Source organism: Salvia hispanica, chromosome 3, assembly GCF_023119035.1.
Source record: "Salvia hispanica cultivar TCC Black 2014 chromosome 3, UniMelb_Shisp_WGS_1.0, whole genome shotgun sequence".
NCBI lineage: Eukaryota > Viridiplantae > Streptophyta > Magnoliopsida > Lamiales > Lamiaceae > Salvia > Salvia hispanica.
The window spans coordinates 38533982-38555947 of record NC_062967.1 but is presented as its reverse complement, the minus strand read 5'-3'; the positions used below and the strand labels follow the sequence as shown (position 1 = coordinate 38555947).

Here is a 21966-nt window from a genome sequence, read left to right as displayed (position 1 = left end):
TGTTTCAGCATTTTTTTCCTTTTTTCAGGAGCATCCAGCTGAATTTCCTTTTCATAGTTCTACGATTTTATTGAATTCATCTTTGTTCTCCTTTCAAATTTAATTTACCCTACACTAATTAAGCGAAAAAAGAGCTAGAATGAATGTTTCTCTTCCAGCTCGAACCTACTTCAAATCTACTCATGAAAGAAGATTGAAATGTTTTACTCTTATATTAATTGAACAGCTAAACAAAAATACACATCACTGATTTTTCCGGCCAATGGAAAAGGCAAGCACCGAACAAGCAGAATACAATAAAATAATGGACAAAAATACAAATTAGCACTGAATTTATGCTTACGTATATTTGCTGTTGGAGGAGAGAAAACACAGACTACAAAATTGAATCTATCGGAATCAACACAAATCACGAGGCTGTGGTGAAAGAGAAGAAAATCAGAAGAAGAAAAGGAAATGGAAAGAGAAGGAAAGGTGGGAGAGTTGAGAGGTTCAAGCAGGGAAGAGAGAGAGTGGAATTGTTGAGAGTTGAGAAACCGTGTGGAATTTATGAATACATTTATTGTTTTGCTCACAAACTCCTATTCTTTGCCCTAATTCCCTTTTGACCTTATAGTTTAGTTCCTTCTTTTTTCGTATTTAGATATATGAGTTTTCTTTTAATTTAGATCAACAGATGAAGAAGGTATACAAAGTTGTATATGATCATTGCAATACATAAGCACATACACAATATTATCTTTCGAATCAGTTATTGATCAACATTTATGAATTTGTCATGTATTATATGTCGTGGTCGGGTCAAATAATGTTAATGCAATAACATTATAAATCAATCGTCTATTCTCGAAGAAGTATGCGTTGGTAGGACTTGGATATCAACTTTGCAGTCAACCGACAACTCGATAATATGGATTACTACTTGATTGTGACTAGTTTAAAGTGGTTGTTCTTTGGCAAATCTATTATACTATGAAACATTTGTTGCATGCATGTGGAATCATGCATGACATGGTAATCAAGGACAAATGAGAAAATGCAACTAATTGGCCATTGTTGAAGTTGTATCTAGTTTGGAAATTGTCCATGACAACTATAAGGTGTCCTTAGTTTCAAGAATTTCAAAATCGATATAATTCTCTCGCAATGAATGAATTCATGGTGAACTTAAATAAAATATTGTCGAATAACTTTAAGCATACTAAAATTAATTCGATCATGTACTTTTTCTAACTATGCAAATTTTTTAAAACTCGACTGTAATTTTTGAATTTATAAATAATTAATTTAATTTTTAAAAATTGTGTTTGTATTTGAATTTATAAAAACTAATGTGGTGTTTTCACTAAATAAGAGAAAATGTAGGGGGAATGACAAAATTCGGATAGAACAGACATGTCACAATCATTATAGGAGACCACGCGGAGAAATATGATTTTACATATTTGACCCCCACGTCGATTCTAAGTAACCGGTTCAAATTGACCCCACAGGTCATTTTAAGTCAAAAAAGCCGCCACGGTCGGTCCAACCGGGCGCTTTTGAGTGGCCGACTGATTAATGCTATTCATTTGGTGGCAATTTAATTTGCCACTAATTAACTATATTTAAGATATTTTATTTCCTAATAATGATTATGGACATGTTTTTCCCCAAAATAAGGGTGGACCTAATAATTACTGAGATTGACCAAGTTCTGTCACTAATTAGCCATTCATACTAAAAGTGGGACCAAAATTCCCATTAATAGGATAATTATGATGTTGGTATGAAAAAAAATCAATAATAGTAGTATAGTTCCTTATTTATCCGTATATATTGATTTAAAGTCCCAACATATTATCAATTAACATGTGCTTTAATGTTATTGTTATTGGGGGAAGGTTATAATTTGTGTGTGTGCATCTTATTCTAAATAAATGTATGATATTTATGTTTTGTATGATAATTTGGATTTTGGATTGTAAAACTATGTATGATATTTATGTTTTGGATTTTGTATGATATTTATATTTAATTCCCTAGCTCTTAATTACGGGTGATTACTGAAGATCTTTTGTGACTTGCATGATGTGATGAAGCGAATATGAGCTCTTCTAAGTGCAAATACAAATATGTAAAAATCATGATAAATTTAGGTAGTACTACAATTTAGGTGTATTTTAATGTAACTATAAATTTTCTGGCGATGACATATTTTTGGCTATTATAAGGGGAATCATGTAGTAATTTGGAAGTTAGGTACTTTCCCTAAGTAATTTCGTAGAGTTTATATACTTTTATTGTATTCCATGATTTTATGATGGATGAATGTAAATTGTAGTTAATATTAAGTTTTTAAGTAAAGATAAATAACAAAACATTATACTGAGAAGATTTCATAAAATGGTTTTAAAGGTTGAATATGTAATTGGATTAGTGTAAATATTTCTAAATAACCATAATTGCTTAACTCCAAAAATGATTTTAACCGCACTAATAAAAATACATTACTAATAACAATATTTTATACAAATTGAATATTTTATGCGGTGAGGACATGTTTAGATCTTTTTGTCGTTATTTATAGTTGAAATTTGTGGAAGATAAAATTCAAACTTTAGGATTTTAAACTATCTATATATTGAAATAATAAGAGGATATTTTGGTAAAAGTATCTATTAGCATTATATATATTGGTTAATTCATTTTTTGCCTCTTTAGATTATTTCAATTTGTTTGAGACTTTAGGACTTTTTAGGCGACATGATAAGATTTTGATTTTCTAAAGTTTCTTTTAAAGTGGGATATGCGTTTTTACTTTAAGATAATTATTATTGTGTTTTGTCTTTAATAAAGAAAGCTGTTTTAGTTTGTATACTTAATTTCCAAGAAATTAAGCCCACGTCTCTTGTGGCTGTGTTCACAAATTCAATTATGAGGTGTACGTGTTGATACTTATTTGACCATGTCATCATTTTTCAACTTTTAAAATTACGTGAAAACTATATTTGAACTTTTTTGAACTAAAGTTTGGATCATTTTTTCAACTTTTAAAATTATGTGAAAACTATATTTGAACTTTTCTGAACCAGAGTTTGGAGTTACATTGGAAATCGTGTAATTAAAGTTTTGTTGAGTTGTGATTGAATGTGACAAGGTTGAAATTCGAAACATTTTCATACTATCATAATAATATTAACATAGTAGGTTTTTATTCGTTTAACTTCAGGCATGTGTGTAATAGGAAAATTACAAGTATCTAATTGTATGCACTACTATTGTTTTGGATATGCTTTTTGAAATATGTATTTTTAAGTTTGTACTCCTATATCACTCTAGACTCTAAACTATATTGTTTCATCAAAATGTCTCGAATTATTTAATTAAAACTTAAACTATCGATTCTGTCTATTGTACCGCGTCCAATTTTTTATCGTTGAGATCTTCACATGGCTCACTGGATGTTGTTATTGTTATTATTATTATTATTATTATTATTATTATTATTATTATTATTATTATTATTATTATTATTATTATTATTATTATTATTATTATTATTATTATTATTATTATTACTACTACTACTAACACACACGGGATAATTATAAGTATTGGGGCGCTAAACTATATTGTGGCATCATGTAATTTAAAAATTAAAAAAAAGGTTACATCAAGATTTTGGAGTCAAAATTGTTTTACAAAGTTGATATTTGAGGTTCGAAAAAATATTTCTTATATTTCGAGGCATTTTTAAGGTGAGTATATTTGTACGGTTTAGAGTTTAAATTGATAATTACATTTTTTAAGTTAATTAATCTTGGTGCATAAACTGTAGATTTTCAATAATATGCATGTATAGCTAGGATGTATATCATGAATAATTAAAGTTGTTGCTGTTACCCTCGTGACTCGTGAGCTGGTTTGTCTTTTAAGAATTTATTTTCCAACTTTGGAATGTTGTAACAACTAACAGCCCACGTTAAAGAATCAAGACTTTGAATGCGTCAATTTCTTACTCATAATATATTAAGAGGGATTAATTAAAAGATCTAAATTACATTCCTGGGCTAGTTTGAAATTCGAACACTTAGAGTAAGGGTGGGTAATTTCTATACCAATAACAGCCTCATTTATAACCCGCACCTGATTAACTCATAACCTAAGTGGATTGATCTGACTGATATTCCTAATAATATGTATTACGGGTTAATAAAAAATATCTAAAATAAAAATATCATCCAAGTTATACAAAGAAAAAAAAATCAAAAAATTAAAATGGAAGAATTGGCTGTTTTTTCGATACAGATTTGTTTTTAATTCCCAATTCGTTTTAATTTTTTATTCAAAACGACTTTAATAAAAATTACTAAGAAATTGAATTATATATACAAGTATTTTTGACATAAATTTGCTTTATTATGTAATAGTCGATAAAATTATAATCACGGTGAGAAAATTATCCAACTGTAATCCTAAAAAAAGACTTCTCGCTCGAAACTTGCTTTGGACACAATTTCATTGTGTGCAATTGCAAGTATATACTATATACTACTATATCAACTTTGTACACTTGTACGTGTCTCATTAAAAATAAAATATTTTTCTTTTTAGATTGTCCTATTAAAAATTAAATGTATTATAAAATAGAAACAACACCATCTCTACTATTTCATCTCCTTTACTTTATTCTCTTTTCATTAACTCACAAAACAACACTACACAAAATCTCATGCCAAAAAACAAATAGTATTTCATTTATAATGGGATGGAAGGATTATTTATTATGCTACCGGTTATGGTTCTGATAGTCCTACTGAGTGCAGTCTATAACTCTATGTCATGTTTGTTCTCATATATATGCATGCTTTCGTTTGTTGTTCTCAGGGTGAGAGGAAGATTAGTTTTTGGGATGATGTGTTATTTAATTAAGAATCGTCTCCTTTGCAACTTTCATCCTGGGAACATTCTGACTTGGACATCAACAATCATTTTCCAGTGTACTATTATGATATTACACGTATTAACAGTCTATTTTGAATTCTAACTTAAAACTTTATGGTAAAATTAATTTTGCACATAAATTTTGAAATTTGAAATAAAATATCCTAAGTTATAATTTTTCTCCTAGTTTTTCATTCAAGCATAGTCGATATTCGATTCTAGTGTGTTGTAATTAAAGCCAACTAAACTAAGATCTAAGGTTATAGTATAAAATTCATATAGATAAACAAAAAGAGTGTTAATTAACTGTCGAAAGTGACTACTAGTATCTGTATCTGCAATTGATACATGAGAATTTGACGACCAATTTTAGTGATATGTAACATAATGTTTGTGATAATTTATGCTTCGACAGTTCGACTAATCAACACTACCTTTTTTCGCGAAAAAAAGAAGATAGTGGTAAAGAGCTTTGGAATAATGAAGCTAAACCACAAATTTGATCGTATTGGCTTGAAAATGTGAATCATTCGAATCTATCTAATGTACTGAATTTGATAAAATAAACGAGATAGTACCGAATTTAGTGATACAAAAAAAAAAAAATTATTTAAGATATATTTTTAACACGATTGTTTATCTTATATAAGTAATCATAGTCAATAGTCAAGTTTGGAGTTAATTAAAGTGAAATAACAATTATTTAATGCATTCATTTGTTTAATTTTCCCCGTTAAAAACTTTGATGTTATATTTTTTTCTTTTTGCCACACTAGTAAAAATATGTTCATTTAATTAAGTTTGTGTTCATTTGATTAATTGAATGGTAACAGAATACTAACTGAATCGAAGTATTAAAAAATTGTTGTAAAAGCAAAATTTGTAAAATAAATAAAAAATCAATTATAAGAAATAAAAAAACAGTTCAACTCTGATTTGACTTTCCCTCAGTACAAAACATGTAGCTAACATTTATTAAAAGTTCGAACTCATGTGAATACAATATGGAGTATTATAAATCATTTATATATATTTTACTTTTATTGTATTAAACATATTACCATGTGTTAACTTAAATTCAATAGCCTTCTTCCTTCTATACTAAACGAATACTCCATCCCTTATTAAAAAAAAATACTTTCAACCCTCAAATTAATCACAATAATCCAAAGTTCATAGTATTGCAGATTCAAATAGATTCACAATCCAACTAAATTGTCAGCCAACCAATTCTCCAAATGCAAATATTCTGGATCTTGATTTTTAAGAGCAATGCAACCATTATTAATAATATACTGTATCACACAATGTGGACGACTTATAAAAAAATGTTACTATTTCATTTGAAGAACTTTCACCATACACTAACAATGTCTTCTTCATTCTATAAGACTGTCTCAAAGAGAGATCAAATAGTAAGAAGTTCAACAATTACAAGATTCATATACAAATAAAGAAAGCTTATGGAGTATAAACTAACAATGATGAGACATTGTTTGAAGTGTCTAAGGTTGCTGCAAAAAGATAAAGATGGTTCAAACTACAATATTGCCTCTCTAGTACATGCTTTTGGTTACTAATAGTGCACATAAAGAGTGTGTTTACAATATAGCAATGATTATAATCAACATGCTTTTGCTTTTGTACTTTTTAACATGTATACTTATGTGTCACATTTATTGCATAAATAATTAACGCTTACCATATAACAATATTTTTGCCACAATAATCCTAAAAATGCATCATAATTGAGCATTAACCAAGCCAAACCCCACTTTAAACACGAGCCCGGACAGAATCCGACATCACCTCGGCCCCCAACGGGCCTGGCCCCGGCCGACCCGGTCACTCGACAAGTATAGATCCACTTGATACTAGGCTTTTACAAATATAGATCCATTTTCCTACTGGGCTTTTGGCCCATTAACGACAATATGCTCCTGACCCAATCATATTATATTATCCGATTAAAACAATATGATTAACTACATATTGTATTTTTAATATCACCATTATCTAAATGAGATCAGTAAAATCACGTAGCAGGTCAAAACTAGTCGTTTTAATTTTCAGTTGACTCCCGTAAATACCGAAATTTCAACTAACTTTAAATCTCTAGATTTAATAAAACTCTTTAAATCTACACATTAATATTTATAAAACTGATATGATTTTGTAAATTTAATCATTTGAAAGATTGAATTAATGTAATTATTTAGCAATTAGTTAGTGCAAGAGAGAATTTTCGTGCCTAACCATGCACTTCTCTTTTGAAAAAGTTATGATTTCTTTGTTTTTATAGTTGAGTACTTATACTTAGCTCTCCTCTCTCTCTTCTTCTCTCTCCACTATTGTAACGACCGCGGACTTGGCTTTTCCGGCATTGACTCATTTCGGAGCTGATCTCTCAGGTAAGGAATTGTTGCAGAGATCGATGGGTCTAATTATACCTGATTGAATTGTTGTCAATTGTTTCCAATTTAAGTTTATTGGACTCTGCATTTATTCTCTCTTTCCATTAAACTTAATTGGCATGCTTTAATTTGAGTGGTGAAGTATCTGTTGTTTGATTGCATTTCTTCACACGCCAGCGCCTCCATTAAGGCCTTGTAGGTTTCGCCTTACATCTTTGGAATTGAAATCCTCTGATTTGGAATTTGCTGCTGTTATTTCTCAATTTTTTCCTTGTTTCTGATTCATGTCTGGTGTTTTCTGTTTATTTCTAGCTTTTTTAGGAATGTGCATTTGTTAATTGGCTGTTGTTTTATTTATATTTGCTAAATTTGGGAACTTGGCATGCGGAGAGATGCAGATTGTTGAGGAATGGTTGGTTTTTTTTTTATTGAATTTTATGAGCATTAATTGCTTTTTCTAGTCTTGGAGGATTTATTTTGTTGAATTTTCTCCAGGAGTATTGAAATTCAGTTACAAGCGATTGATGGGGTGATTTTTCTCACAAAAAGGGGGTAATTTGTTGGATGATGGAGCAGGGGAGGGGATTTTCGATACCCTGGGAGAAGGGAGCTGCTCAGAATGGAAATGTATGGACTCCATCGACACCTAACAATGCCCGGTCTGGTATATCGCTTGGGCAACAAAATTGGATCAATTTGATGGATATGTATGATGATTTTTGTCGGAGTAAGCAGCCTCGTGGTTTTGATCTAAACAGAAGTGAAGGTCCAAGCTACAAAGATCAGAACACTTGGATGATGGAGCAGGGGAGGGGATCTTCAGTGCCATGGGAGAAGGGAGTTACACTAAATGGAAATATATGGATTCCATCGACACCAGACAAAATGGTTCTGCAGAGTTCTAATAATGCCCGGCCTGAAATGAAACAGAATCAGATTGGCCAACATACTTGGCACAACATGGTAGATGTGTATGAACATCTTTTGCGGGATCAGCAACCTCCTCGTTTCGATCTGAACAGGAGGGAAGGTCCAAGCTACACAGAGTATAACCATGAAGGTGTTCCTCCAGCTGGAAACTATAGCAGGCCGCACCAGAATATGCCTCCAACTACGAATTTGGGGATGAATGGCAAAGTGCAGATTAGTCAAGATGCTGCTCCTGTTGAAGCCTATAATTGGTTTCCATCGAACCCAGTCCAAAATAACTGCATAGGGGTGAATCAGAATGCAGGAGGAAATGGCTCTAATTTGCAGAATATAGGTGAAGTTGTTACCCGTCAGGAGGTTAGTTCATTCGCAGACTTAATGTGCATCATGAATGCTAACGATTCCCCTTCACCGAATGGATTGCCATACAGAAGCTCTGTTTTGGAGGGCAAGCCTGCCATCACTTGTCCAATTTCACAAGTTGAAAGCAATCAGCTTTACGGACCGGTTGGTGCTGGACCTGAGCAAAATTACATTTTCCTGGGGAGCAATCATGTGGGTTGCGCTTCAGTTGGCGTGAGAGCCCAAAGGAATCACGTTTTGCATGAAAGCAATCACGTGGCTTATGCAACGGTTGGTGCCGGATTTCCGCTGAGTCACATTTATTGTGGAAGCCATGATGATGGTGGTGGTTACAACCAACAAGAGATTCCACAAAGTGAGTATATTGCATGCAAGACACGTATTTTCACTTTTGCTTTTTCATGTGACTTTCCCTTTAGATGATGCATTATATATGTTCGCATAACTCTCCGATGATAATTTGATAAAACTTTAAGTTTCGTTGCAAGCACTTCTAAGTTCATATTCCTATTTTATATATCCCTTTTTTATGTGGAGATGGTTTTCAAATGGATATTCAATTGACGAAGAACACTCATCGCGATGAATTGATGTGAGCCACTTGGTCAAACAAATGGTATTTCTCTCTTTTATCCAATTTGGGATGAAATTATATTGTCAAAGCAAGTGTTTAGTAAGAAATACATAGCTTAAACTTTCTTTCAAGTGAGCAATATGTATTTACTTTTGTTGGTAGACAAGCTACTCAGTAAGACTTGGTTTACTAAATTGGCTTTTCCCCAACTACGAGTAGATTGTCTAAGTTTGTTTCCTATTTGCTAGTGAAATCTGGATTAGGGAATTAATGTCAAGTCAATCGTTTAAAATTGTTAGACACCTTTTAAAGAATGATCATTTTCAGAAGAGTAAAGGTCGATCTTGGTCATATGACTGAAATACTAATTTAGTCCAAAACATTCACTTTTTGAAAAACAGGTCCATAACAAATGAAATCCTTGTTGCAGTTGTCCTTTTTTTACGGTTCTGTCAAAAAACTAACGGTCATGCCACTGTGCAATTAGCGTTGACCATTAGTTTTTTGACGGAACCATAAAAAAGGACTACTTCGGCCGCATTTTCATTTGTTATGGACCTGTTTTTCAAAAAAGTGAATATTTTTGACCAAATTCGTATTTTGGTCATATGTTTAGGACCAAAATTGACCTTTACTCTTTTCAGAATGTTAATTTTATATTTTTAGAATGTTGATCACTTGCACTTGTCTCTTGTATATCTGTTCAGCATGATTGACTGTGGCCCTTTCACTTCCCAAGCTTTTTAGTTTTCCATGACATTATGGTGTGACTATGTCTATTAGTGGACCAAGTTTAGATGTATCATGTATATGAAAATGTCTATAATGTAATGAGTGATTTATATGTTGCTGGAATTTCATTGACCATAACTCAAATGCTGTATTTTCGTAGGTAGACCTTCAGTAGCCAAATCAGCGCTCAGATTGACTCAACCTTCAAGCACTTTGGGGTCCTTGCCAATAGGGCTGGTAACACCAGACCAACAAAATCAGTTCAAGACTCACCAGATCGTTCAAGTGCCACATTTGTTGCAAGAAGGCACATTAACTCCGGAAAAATATACCCCCGGAAATTTAGTCGTTTCTTCACAGCCTGAAATTATTGAGGAAGAGCGTGGTGACATTATAGATAAATCTATGGGTAAATCAACTGAAGCAGTTTCAAGATCTCCCCAGGAGATGAAATGTTCTGATGGTGGAAATGGAGGAATTGATCTGAACAAGACACCAGCGCAGAAAACACCAAAAAGAACGAAACACCGGCCAAAGGTAGTGGTTGAAGGGAAACCCAAACGGTCACCAAAGCCTGCTTCTACAAAAAGCAGTACTCCTAATGGCAATCTTTCAGCCAAAAGGAAGTACGGGTCAAACAATGGCACTAAAGACTCAACTCCTCCAATGGCTGATACAGTGAAAGTAGCTGAAGCATCTGGCATGGGGCCTGCGATGAAGTCGACCAAGAGAAAATTAAACTTCAACACGGAGATTGTTGGAGACAATAGAGCACAAGAGGAATGCCAGGGTAGTCAACTTGGCCACCAGGAGCAGAATAATGAGCAGCATAAGCTTCGCATGGATTCAAGTGGACCGTCAACTTCTGCAGCTAAGGCAGGTTGCAGCAACACACTTGAAAGAAAGGGACAACAGACACCGACTCCCTACCATTTTGCTCAGTCACTAAACAGAATACCTTCTCAAGAATTACCCATCCTGGAATCTGGAGCACCTCCGCCTACATCTAGAGACCATAGCTTGAATGCTATAGCGAGAAGTTTCAGTATGCGAAATGCCAGCATATGCCAATTCGACAGCGTTAGTAGGTACAATCAGTTACATCATCACATTAGGGAAGGCCATGGCCATATTGCCTTTCAAGCAAATCCTTCCGAGCAAATCTTTGGCTTCGGAGCACAATCATCTGTGCAGACTATGCCTCAAGTTGTGGAGGATTTGATAGATGTAACTGATAAACAAGGAGCCAAGAGAGCATATAAGCCTACTGTAATTGGGAGTCCACAAAATATGGTCTTCGTGGGTTCCCAACTCCAGTTTCAAGGTTTACATGAACGGCAAACTGGTTCAAGAGCATGTGGTGAAAAAAATGCTGAGGATGATAATGGTAGGTCACTCAGTAGGCATTCTGGCTTTACAACTGCTGAAAGAATTGTTCAAGAAATTGTAAGCAGAAGGAATAAGAGTTTCCTGGCACAAATATCAACAGAGCCTCAAAATGATGAACCAAGAAATTCTGATTGTAGAAGGCAGATCATTAATCCAAATGATAATCCCACCGATGTCATTTTTGATCGGTACATGAACTACTCCGATATCAGGAATAACATTCAGCAACACCATGCTTTATCTCAAGTGCATCTACATTCGGAAATAATGCTACCAAAGACAACTGACAACAATGCTGATAAGCAAATCACCAAATCCATCACTGAAGGGATAAACAGGGAGGAGCCCTTTGTGGACAAAGTTCACCAGAAAGAGCCTAAAAAAAGGAGAAGTTATCGGAAATCCCCCAAGAAGGTTGCAGGTAAACATCTTTCTGCAAGTTATTCTGTTCAATAAAGGTTTAAGATTGATAAAACAAGACTATTCCTCTCTTTCACTCACCATCTCTCTCTATCTCTCCAGGGAACACAGTAGAAGTGTATCCCACTGTGGATGATATAACCAATGGCATGAGGCATCTTCAACTCACTAACAGTGGCAAAGAATTGGTTTGGAAAGAGCAAAGTGCACTTGTTCCATACACAGGAGATGGTGCTGTCGTTCCATATGATCCTGTCAAAAAGAAGACACCAAGGCCTAAAATAGACCTTGATCCAGAGACAAATAGGCTGTGGAACCTTTTAATGGGTAAGGAGGGAGGCGAAGTTCCAGAAACAATGGACACCAATAGAGAAAAATGGTGGGAAGAAGAAAGGAAAGTATTCCGGGGTCGAGTGGACTCATTTATTGCACGAATGCATCTAGTCCAAGGTATTTTCTATCCTAATACTTATATCCGTAAATTAGTAGATATATAAATTACATATCACAGAGTTTTCAATTATGAACACTTGATTGGATTATATAAGACATAAAAATTACACAAAAGAGAAGCTAGCTTGAATTTATGCATTTTTTAAGGAAATTAATGCATTTTATAAAAGCTAATGTTAGTGATAACCAAAAGATTTTATAAATACCAAAATTAGTATAGTTAAAGTAGGTGTCATTTATTTTCACCAAGATCGTCTCTGTTGGAAAACATAATTCAATAGACTTCAGTTGGATATTGGGAGGAAAATGGACCTTAAGTCAGTTCAAAGATCCCTACAGCATTATGATAACAGTAAGAAGATAAGAACTTACTTATTAGAAACACAAAAAAATGCCTTAGATGTTGAGACAACCACACCTTACTGCATGGAGGCACAATCATCAACCCCTCCAAAAGTTATTGCAGTTTACTATCTAATTTTGTGTAGTTTTTCAGTTTACCACTGTAATAGTATAAAGAAAATACTAATATTTTGAATAAAATTACATCTTTCTACATTATTCATTATGAAGACAAGTTCAAATAGGCAACAATCTAACTCCTATCACAATTAGAATTGATATTACTATGTAGTAAGTTCAAATATGGACGGCACGAGGTTAAATAAGAAATTTGTAAAGTAAGAGGGAAAAAGAGAAAAAGTGGACAAAGTAGGAGAGAGAGAGAGTGTGTGAGAAAAAAAACTGGGTAAAGTATGAGAGAAAAACTTTCCATTTTTGGATGAGACTATTTTTTGTGGACAACCCAAAATGGAAAGATGAAGCTATTTTTCGTGGACGGATGGAGTAATAGCATAAACTTTAGGTGGTAAAATGCAACAACTTTATCCTGTGTAATGCACACGACATAAATGTGAGCTTCCCTCAAAGTTCAAGCCGCAACTAACAAGAAAAAAGAGTTTTACATTGCAATGTCAAAAAAACTAAGTATAGGTAGAAAATGTAATTAACCTTAAACATAAAATACTTGGGGGGGGGGTTAAGAAAAAGGAGAAAGAAGAAGAAGTTTTGGACTTGAAAAATGATTCTTGTCTGTAGAAACTTCTTTGCATTCTTTCTGTGATTCTGTTGCAGAAAGCCACCATTAATCTGCAATGAGTTCCTCTGTGTTAAGCCTCATACCATGGATTCAAATTGGATCTTCTGTTGAATGCTATCTGTTATATCACATTTTAGCATTTTGGCCTTTGGGTCACTCTGCTAGTGTGTGTTCGCCATTATGTGGGGATAAATCTCCGTGCCAACCTATTTATGTTGGTATCGAAAAGTACATTTTGCAGAGCTTTAAATCTCTGCTGATGAACTTTCTCATCATATGATTATTACAGCAGAAATGTGTCCATCCAACTCCAAGTTACTCATCACAAGGTAACTTTCTGTTAAGGGCGATTTGACAATCTTTCTGAAGCACAATATTCCTACTATATTGAGCTCTGACTATATATACTATGAGTTGGTTGTAAGCATACTAACTTCATTGTATCAATATCCCTGAGACCAAGCTAGATACAAACTTCAGTAAGGGTCAAATTTATAAGGATATCCTACAGCTAAAACCTAAGATCAATTTGTATCTTTGCAGGGGATAGGCGATTCTCCAAGTGGAAAGGGTCAGTGGTCGATTCGGTGATAGGAGTATTTCTCACACAAAATGTTTCAGATCATCTTTCAAGGTAAATTTAATGACCTTGATGTAACATAAAAAAGCATTTTAATTTCTTGGTAGAAGCTAATCAAACTTTTATAATTTCTTTCCTTGCTCGCAGCTCTGCTTTTATGAATCTTGCAGCCAAATTCCCTCTAAAATCAGAAACTGCTAGAGAACCATGTTGTGAAAGTAGTGGAAGTCCAGCAGTTGGAAAGCATGAGGTTCGCATAACATATCCAGATGGAACAACTTATCATCAAAAAATGGCAATGGAACCAGTGTCTGACCATAGTCAAGTAACATCAACCGAAACATCCACACATAGAACCAACAGTCCAGAAAAAAAGACTTCTCCGGTTAGCAATCACTGTACCAGGAGAGCTGAGGAAGATATCATCTCATCACAAAGTTCCTCTGAATCCGTTGTTTTGCAAACTACTGAAGATGTTAGATCCAGCTCTGCCTCAAATTCAGACGCCGAATGTGGGTGGAATATTAGCAAAAATGTTGGCCATCAAAGTGTTTCCCAACAGGATGAAGGAATTGCAGCATTGCAGCAAAGTAAGTCCTACCTCCGAGATAGTTTATATATAAGTAAGACAAATGTGATTGACCATCAGGAATTTGAAAAACCAGAGCACAAGCAAAGTCCAGGGTGGGTTGACATCTCTGAAGCCCAACACCAGCAGAGCTCTCTTCACCCATTGTCCAATTCATGGACAAACATGTTGATGGGGATAGGAAACTGGGAAGCAGAAGATCTTACATTCTTGGGAAGTGAAAACGTATCTAATTTGACTTCAAAAGATTCAAAAGGAACTGATGCACGGTGCATGGATGATTACGTAGGTCAGAGTGCAGAAAGTCCTTTTATGGTCTCAGAAGATGGAAGATCCAAATATCAACCATCATCTGTTAACCATGCAGATCTAAGAAAGAGCCTTGAGTTGCGAAATGATTTTCCAGATGAGTCTTGTAACAGGAATCCTCAACATTCTGTCAAGCATAGTAGGGAAGAGCAAGGTGTTTTTCATTCGAAGGGCACACTTCTGATGGACTCCGGAAGACCTGTGGAGACACCCAGCAAACAACAAAGTGGTACTGTATGAAAACTTTGAAGTGAATTCATTTATAGGAAAAATACTGATTTAGAGATGATTTTTTATGTTGCAGATGATATGAAACGCGTGGAAGTTGAACCTAGTATGGGGCATGGACAATCTTCTAACAAACAATCCAGTAATATCGGTGTCGCTACTCCAAATGCAAGAAAGCGGAAGGCTGAGAAGGAAAAGGCTGTACCATTTAATTGGGATACGTTGAGGAAACAAGTGCAATCCAAGGATGGGACAGCAGGAAGCAGCAGAGAGGCTATGGACTCTCTAGACTATGAAGCAATGCGAAATGCTGATGTTCGTGAGATCTCCGACGCAATCAAGGAAAGGGGTATGAGCAACATTCTAGCAGAGAGAATGAAGGTACGTTTAATGGTTATAAATGATAATTGGTGACTCCTATTATTGCAATGACTCGGAAAAACCCATATATGTTCATCAATTATGTGCAGAGCTTTCTTAACCGCTTGGTTGAAGATCATGAAAGAATTGATCTTGAATGGTTAAGAGATGTCGACCCAGACAGAGCCAAGTAAGTTTCCAAGTTATAGTAATAGTTTCATTTATATCTGTATTGCATATTAAGAAAGGCTCGAGTATATTGGAAAGACAGTCAAAGATATCTAGTAATATCTACCTTATATTTATAAATTAATGTAGAATCAACTCTTCATTTTCGAATAATATCTCTTGCAGGGATTATTTATTAAGTATACGAGGACTAGGACTAAAAAGTGTGGAGTGCATACGGCTTTTAACTCTTCACCATCTTGCTTTCCCTGTAAGCACACATCTCAGAAAAAACATCAAGTGTATGTATTATGTATGTGAAAGAAAGAAAGAAATCTTTGCTGACTATCAGCTGTTAGGTTGACACAAATGTTGGGCGTATTGCTGTTCGACTTGGGTGGGTTCCTCTACAACCCCTTCCCGAGCAACTCCAGTTGCATCTCCTTGAACTGTAAGTATATGCTAACTTATAGTGATATACAATTTTTGAATTGTTGCAGATACTAATATCATTCCCATGCAGTTATCCTATTCTGGAAACAGTTCAGAAATATATTTGGCCAAGACTCTGCAAGCTGGATCAGGAAACACTGTAGGTGTACTAATTCGTATAGTAGTATATATTAACTAGTTACCTACCTTTCAAAATTACATAAACTCTGGGCTAGTCCAAGATATGAACTAATTATTATCCCGTTGTACTGCAGGTATGAGCTACACTATCAAATGATTACATTTGGAAAGGTAGCAGTTCATCTTTAAATCAGCTTATGTAGCAACCATAGTTAACAAACAAAAGAGTTTCTCATTGATTTCCGTATATTGGGTACAGGTTTTCTGCACAAAGAGGGATCCAAACTGTAATGCCTGTCCACTGAGAGGAGAATGTCGACATTTTGCCAGTGCTTTTGCAAGGTTAGCTTGCAATCTATCTAGAAAAAATAACAACTTGTCTAGATTAAAAGCAGGAATCTCGACAGTCAAAGGATATATCTTTCAATATTACGCATGTTAATTTGCTAAAATATTATGAAAATATATATGCATATGGTGCAGCGCAAGGCTTGCTCTTCCAGGGCCGGAAGAGAGACATATAGTACGTTCAGCTGCTCCCATAAGTGATACTAATAATAGCGGTAACGTTATAATAAAGCATATGGCACTGCCACCATCTGAGGATACCATAGATCAAGGAGTGAGGTTGTCAAGGGATTGCGAACCGTTAATCGAGGAACCAGCAACCCCAGAGCCAGAGCCACCTGCCGAAGTTGAAGATATTGAGGATTTTTATGACGATTCGGATTCAGAAGAAATCCCAGTCATAAAGCTCAACATTGAAGAATTCACTACAAATCTACAGAGCTTTTTACAAGGGAAGATTGAAATTGGAGAAGGTGATATGTCCAAAGCTCTAGTTGCCTTAAAACCACAATTTGCTTCCGTACCAGCACCGAAACTAAAGCACGCCAGTCGACTGCGGACAGAGCACCAAGTGTGAGTTTATAACTTCGTCTAAAACTTAAAATTTTTGAAGAAATCCTACCAGGAAAATGAGTACATAACTTCAGTAGCTTATGACTTTATTTTTCTGCAGCTACGAACTTCCGGATTCACATCCTTTACTCAAAGAGGTTAGTTAAGTCTCATATCATTTGAACCTTTTGTAGTTCTATTTTACAGACAACTGGATTTTCACTGACCTATATTTTACATGTTTAGATGGATAGACGAGAGCCTGATGATCCAAGTCCATATCTACTAGCAATATGGACCCCAGGTAGGTTATATTATCTAAAAGCACTTGATATGATCCAAAACGCTGTGGATGGGCAATTATTTTCACGATAGTAACAAGATTTTGCTAAGTTTAGATGCTCTAGTTAAAAGAAAACCAATAATGATCCATTGACTAAACCATGAAGTGCATCTGTACGACATGCATACAAAATAAATTGACAGTAGTAAAAGCATAGAGAAATATTGAAGAGACGACCAAATAGTTTGATGATGCAGCTGACTATGCTCAAACAACAGGTGAGACACCAGATTCTGTTCAACCCCCAGAAGCTAAATGTAGTTCTGCGGTAGCAGGTGGTCTGTGCACCAACAAGACGTGCTTTCCATGCAATAGCACAAGAGAAGCACAGTCTCAGACCGTAAGAGGCACAATTCTGGTAAGAATCGAAGTGATATCAGACAGTACCAACATAGTTTTCCACTTTATTTTACTTGTGTTTGCTGAATTAGAATTCTCCGGCAGATACCTTGCAGAACAGCAATGAGAGGGAGTTTCCCGCTCAATGGCACATATTTCCAAGTCAATGAGGTACTAAGATTTTTATAAATTCAACAATTCTGTTGTAGGTTTCTGCAAAGTTAAGGAGAAGGGGGTGTTACTTTACTTGATAAGCCAGCATAAGAACTGCTATTTCTATGTTTGATGATAGTTTCATTTATTCAACTAACGAAAGTGGGATGTGTGACATTACTCTAATGCAGGTATTCGCCGACCATGAATCTAGTTTGAATCCTATAGATGTGCCAAGAAGTCTGATATGGAACCTTCCAAAAAGGACCGTATTCTTTGGGACATCAGTCTCATCAATTTTCAAAGGTACACAAAAATTTCATCAGTTTATGTATACATAGCAAATGCATCTAACTGACTGAGATACGACTAATTCTTCTTAGGCCTGTCAACCGAAGATATCCAGTTCTGCTTTTGGAAAGGTATCAACTCTCATAGTACTATAATTGGACTTTTTCTGTGATTATCCGAACCGAAATTTCACATAAATTATAATTGCAATGCAGGATTGGTGTGTGTCAGAGGATTTGACCAAAAATCACGAGCACCACGACCTCTGATGGCCAGATTGCATTTCCCAGCAAGTAAGAAGGAAACATAAACTGATAAAAGAGTACATGCCCTCACCGAGAAGTAGGATAACAGTAGCCTGTGCTAACAATTCATTCACATTCATCTCTCCTCTCCTCTTCTCCTATGAGCTGCCAATAACCTATTCTTTCACCGGTTTCATGGATCTTGCCGTGTAACAAGTAAGCATCTCTGCTGCTCAATGTGATAGGCCATTCGTCGATACAAGTGGCATGTACTCTCTATAAAGCTGTAATTCTTTCATAGGTCAGTTCTGTTCATAATTTATGCTCACCTCCTGTCAATGGAGAGGAAGAGCAGTGGAATAAATGTAGTTTACTGGTATATCAGATGTGTCTGGGCATCTGTCACAAAAAACTTGTGTCTTGTTGTAGTGTCAAGAGATACTATTGATGTGTACTTTCTCATATATGTTGTAAACATTCTTTTAATGCATAATAAACTACAGATTTTAGATTATTAATACTCTATAATTCATGCATAGGGTTAAGTGCAATTTGCATAACCTTTTCAGTTAATTTTGCAAACTTTACATTGTATCAAAATTTACATACAAAAAGACAAAATGCTTTCAGAAATCTGTTTCATGTAGCTTAGTGAGGAATTTTTTTGATAATATGTACAAGATTCTTTACAAGACCTATTGCTCATGCAATTTGGGATTCTAACTATCTTATTCGTTTGCAACAAAAATGTTTTCTTTGTGCATTAGTTCAAAAAAGAAAAAAGTAGTATGCTTTTGCGGGAAGAGATACTATTTCACCAATCGAGTCATATGTATCTAACATATTCATACCTAATGATTTTCCACCAAGTGTTGCTGTCACGGGCTTCGCACAATTGATCGGATTGGATAGATATTCCTTCAACACCACGTAGATCATCGAAAGGATTTCGGAGACTCTATGTAATAGCGTGAATACCTAATTTGAGTGTATGTTCCTTTTTCTATTAGGAAACCGATTTGTGATTTTCGAATAGTTTTCAAACATTATGTTTTTTGATTTCATTACCCGCGTTCCAAATTCGGCTTCTTTTTCAAATATTTTAAATAACTGAAAAATTAGTTGAATTAATTTATTAGAATTCTGGATCGTATTTGATAATTAATCGGTTATTGCATTTTCTATAAGTACTTTGTTGTAGTGGTATGTTACGAAAAATATACAATTTGAGTTGTATTTTTTCAAATGAGAAAGAAATCTATCAAATTTAATAAAGCCCAAAGTAATCTAGGGCCCAATAAGCCCATTTCCGAAGATGTCCCGAAAAATTAAATGCTGTTGAATCCATTTTTCTTTTAATTTTTAAGATAAAAAATCTTCTTAATCTGTTAACCATATTTTCTGGACCTGTAATAACTGGATTTATAATTTATAGTAAAATTTAATTTTGAATTTATTATTTTTTATTTTTGTTTCGAAGTACATTAAATAACACAAAAATACATTTCTCCTCTTTTGTAAAATTTAAATTTTGTAGCAGTAGTAGCATAATATATGTGTAATTTTAATTTTGCAAAATTCAAATTTGGAAGCCAACATCTTTAAGGGTTAATAATCATAGTAAATTTTAATCAATCTCACCATATTTTAAAATTAAAATATTTAATCATTATACAAATTTCAATATTTTTTTCAGTAGTCTCTTTCAAAAACAATAAACTACTAGTAATAGACGTGGGATAAATAGTTTGAAGAAGATAATGATGATGCACTTGTTTTTGAAGGATAAAAAAGAGTCAAGTAATCAAAACAAGTAGAAAATTGATTGCCAAATGAAACCAAAGTGGATTACATTACAAGACAATCAAAAGAGTGGGCAACTAAAAAAAAGAAGCATCCACTCAAACTTTTATTTTTGCAAATTACAAAACACACACACTAGTAGGTGCCGCCGGTCCCATAGCCCGTCCCCGTGTAGTCCGTCCCGGTCGTATGCTTGTGCCCACCGACCACATGCTGATCATGCCCGCCACCATGATCAGCCACGGCCGCGTTGTGGCGACGCTCCTCGTGCTTCCGGCGCTCGGCCTCGTGGATCTTCGCCTCCTTCTTCTCCGTAGCCATCTCCTTCTGCAACGGATCGTGCGCCGTCATCCTCTCACCCTGTTCCAATCAAATCACCATATCAACATAGAAACATCAATCAATTGATTCACAAAATTGAACCTTTTCTTGGAGGGTGGCCTTGGTTTTCTCCATGCCGGCCTTGGCTGAAGCTGCGATGTCCTTAGCTGTCTGCATTTTCAAGATTCTGTACAAGTGGATTGAGATGTGGTTTGGAATTTGGGGAAGAAGGCGGGAATTTAAACGGTATGAATGACGGTTAAAGGGCGTTGATTAGCGCACACGTGTCGGCCGCTTGGTTGTTGAATTGTCGTGCAGCTGCCATGTGTCCAATAGGTGTCAACTCAAGACCATTTTTCTACTTTTATTTATCCAATCAAATATACAAACGGATAGGATAGGTATTGCAAATTTCTAATTTGCAACTACTATCTTTTTTTGGGGTGTTTAAAAGTGTAAAATATAGTTTAATGTAAAATTCGATTTTAAATTGTTGAATAGGTGTTACTTTTTGATGATCTTAGTTAACGGGTATTTATTTCCTTCAATTGGAAAACATACACATTATTTTAGGAAATGGTCTATGTGTAGTAATATTTGGTAAAATCATAACGAAGAGACAAGTATCGATTTCAACTTATTTGGACGAATTAATTTGAAATTTCAGTTTCGAGGTTAGGCATGTAAAGAATTGGGATGGAGTGGATGGGCCATTAAATAAGGTGGTTTCAAAACTCGTACTATATTATATCAATATCATATAATTGGAGTGGTTTTCTAAGTTAAATAGCAAAAGGAAAGTAGCTTAATTTGTTGTACAATTGGTCCCGTGAAATTTATCCAAAATTGAACCAAACAAACTCAGAAAGTTTTGGCTCAAATGTTTGCCTGGAAAGTGTGCTAAATAACAAGAGAATACACCGACTAATTAATTTAGGGTCAATTAATCGGTTATGCAGTTATTGATGATCGAAATTTATGGTTTCGATTTGTTACAATTTGTGTGATGAAAAAGTTCCATTATACCGAACAACCAATAAAATAAATAAATTGATCAAATGTTGTTAGTTTTTATTTGTAAGTAAAATGATAACTTAGTGGTTACTATATAGGTCTTCTAATCAATGGTTAGTGGTTTGAATCCTGACGGCTTGGTCTATTTTTTTTTATTTTTTATGCACTTTCATCTCTTTCTTCACTTTGAAATTAGTCATCGATGGAGCAAGCAGCCTTAAACGTATTACTACTATATATGTATAAGCATCTAGATACAATGCGAGTTCACATAGTATTAAAGTAGTGTGGATCACACGAAGTGATAATTTTTTCATTACCTATGCAATCAAAACCTAATTCAACCACAATCAACAAATCATACAATCTATCAATCGATTACAAAGGAATAACAAAATTAAAAAAAATGACATGATCGAACAAACATGTCAAGATGGGCATGCATTTCAT

At 34.6% G+C, this 21966-nt stretch overlaps 3 protein-coding genes across 4 annotated transcripts in view; 1 reads left to right on the top strand and 2 right to left on the bottom strand.

Moving 5' to 3' along the window:
• The window catches only part of LOC125210104 (protein PSK SIMULATOR 1-like), a 2916-nt gene extending 1418 nt beyond the window's left edge, over positions 1-1498 (bottom strand). The window contains exon 1 of the mRNA XM_048109682.1: positions 1396-1498. Coding sequence (XP_047965639.1) covers positions 1396-1498 — 103 coding nt within the window. The remainder of the gene's footprint in view (positions 1-1395) is intronic.
• Positions 1499-7200: 5702 nt separating this feature from the next.
• Positions 7201-18892, top strand: LOC125213101 (transcriptional activator DEMETER-like). Of its 2 annotated transcripts, XM_048113461.1 has the most exons (22): positions 7201-7337; positions 7836-8988; positions 10100-11749; positions 11851-12198; positions 13844-13934; positions 14028-14470; positions 14546-15007; positions 15083-15387; positions 15477-15556; positions 15721-15805; positions 15894-15985; positions 16058-16126; positions 16242-16278; positions 16367-16449; positions 16591-17028; positions 17129-17165; positions 17254-17311; positions 17569-17708; positions 17795-17860; positions 18034-18148; positions 18226-18264; positions 18349-18892. In XM_048113461.1, the coding sequence occupies exons 2-22, from the start codon at positions 7905-7907 to the stop codon at positions 18441-18443; spliced, it is 5817 nt and encodes a 1938-aa protein (XP_047969418.1). In that variant the 5' UTR covers positions 7201-7337; positions 7836-7904; the 3' UTR covers positions 18444-18892. The 2 variants fall into 2 exon arrangements, with proteins under 2 accessions (XP_047969418.1, XP_047969417.1); XM_048113460.1 differs by having other exon boundaries at positions 14028-15007.
• Positions 18893-20179: 1287 nt separating this feature from the next.
• LOC125213105 (11 kDa late embryogenesis abundant protein-like) lies at positions 20180-20744 on the bottom strand. Its single transcript, XM_048113465.1, has 2 exons — positions 20605-20744; positions 20180-20541 (listed from the first exon to the last, which is right to left on the bottom strand). The coding sequence occupies exons 1-2, from the start codon at positions 20677-20679 to the stop codon at positions 20317-20319; spliced, it is 300 nt and encodes a 99-aa protein (XP_047969422.1). The 5' UTR covers positions 20680-20744; the 3' UTR covers positions 20180-20316.
• Between the last annotated feature and the right edge of the window lie 1222 nt (positions 20745-21966).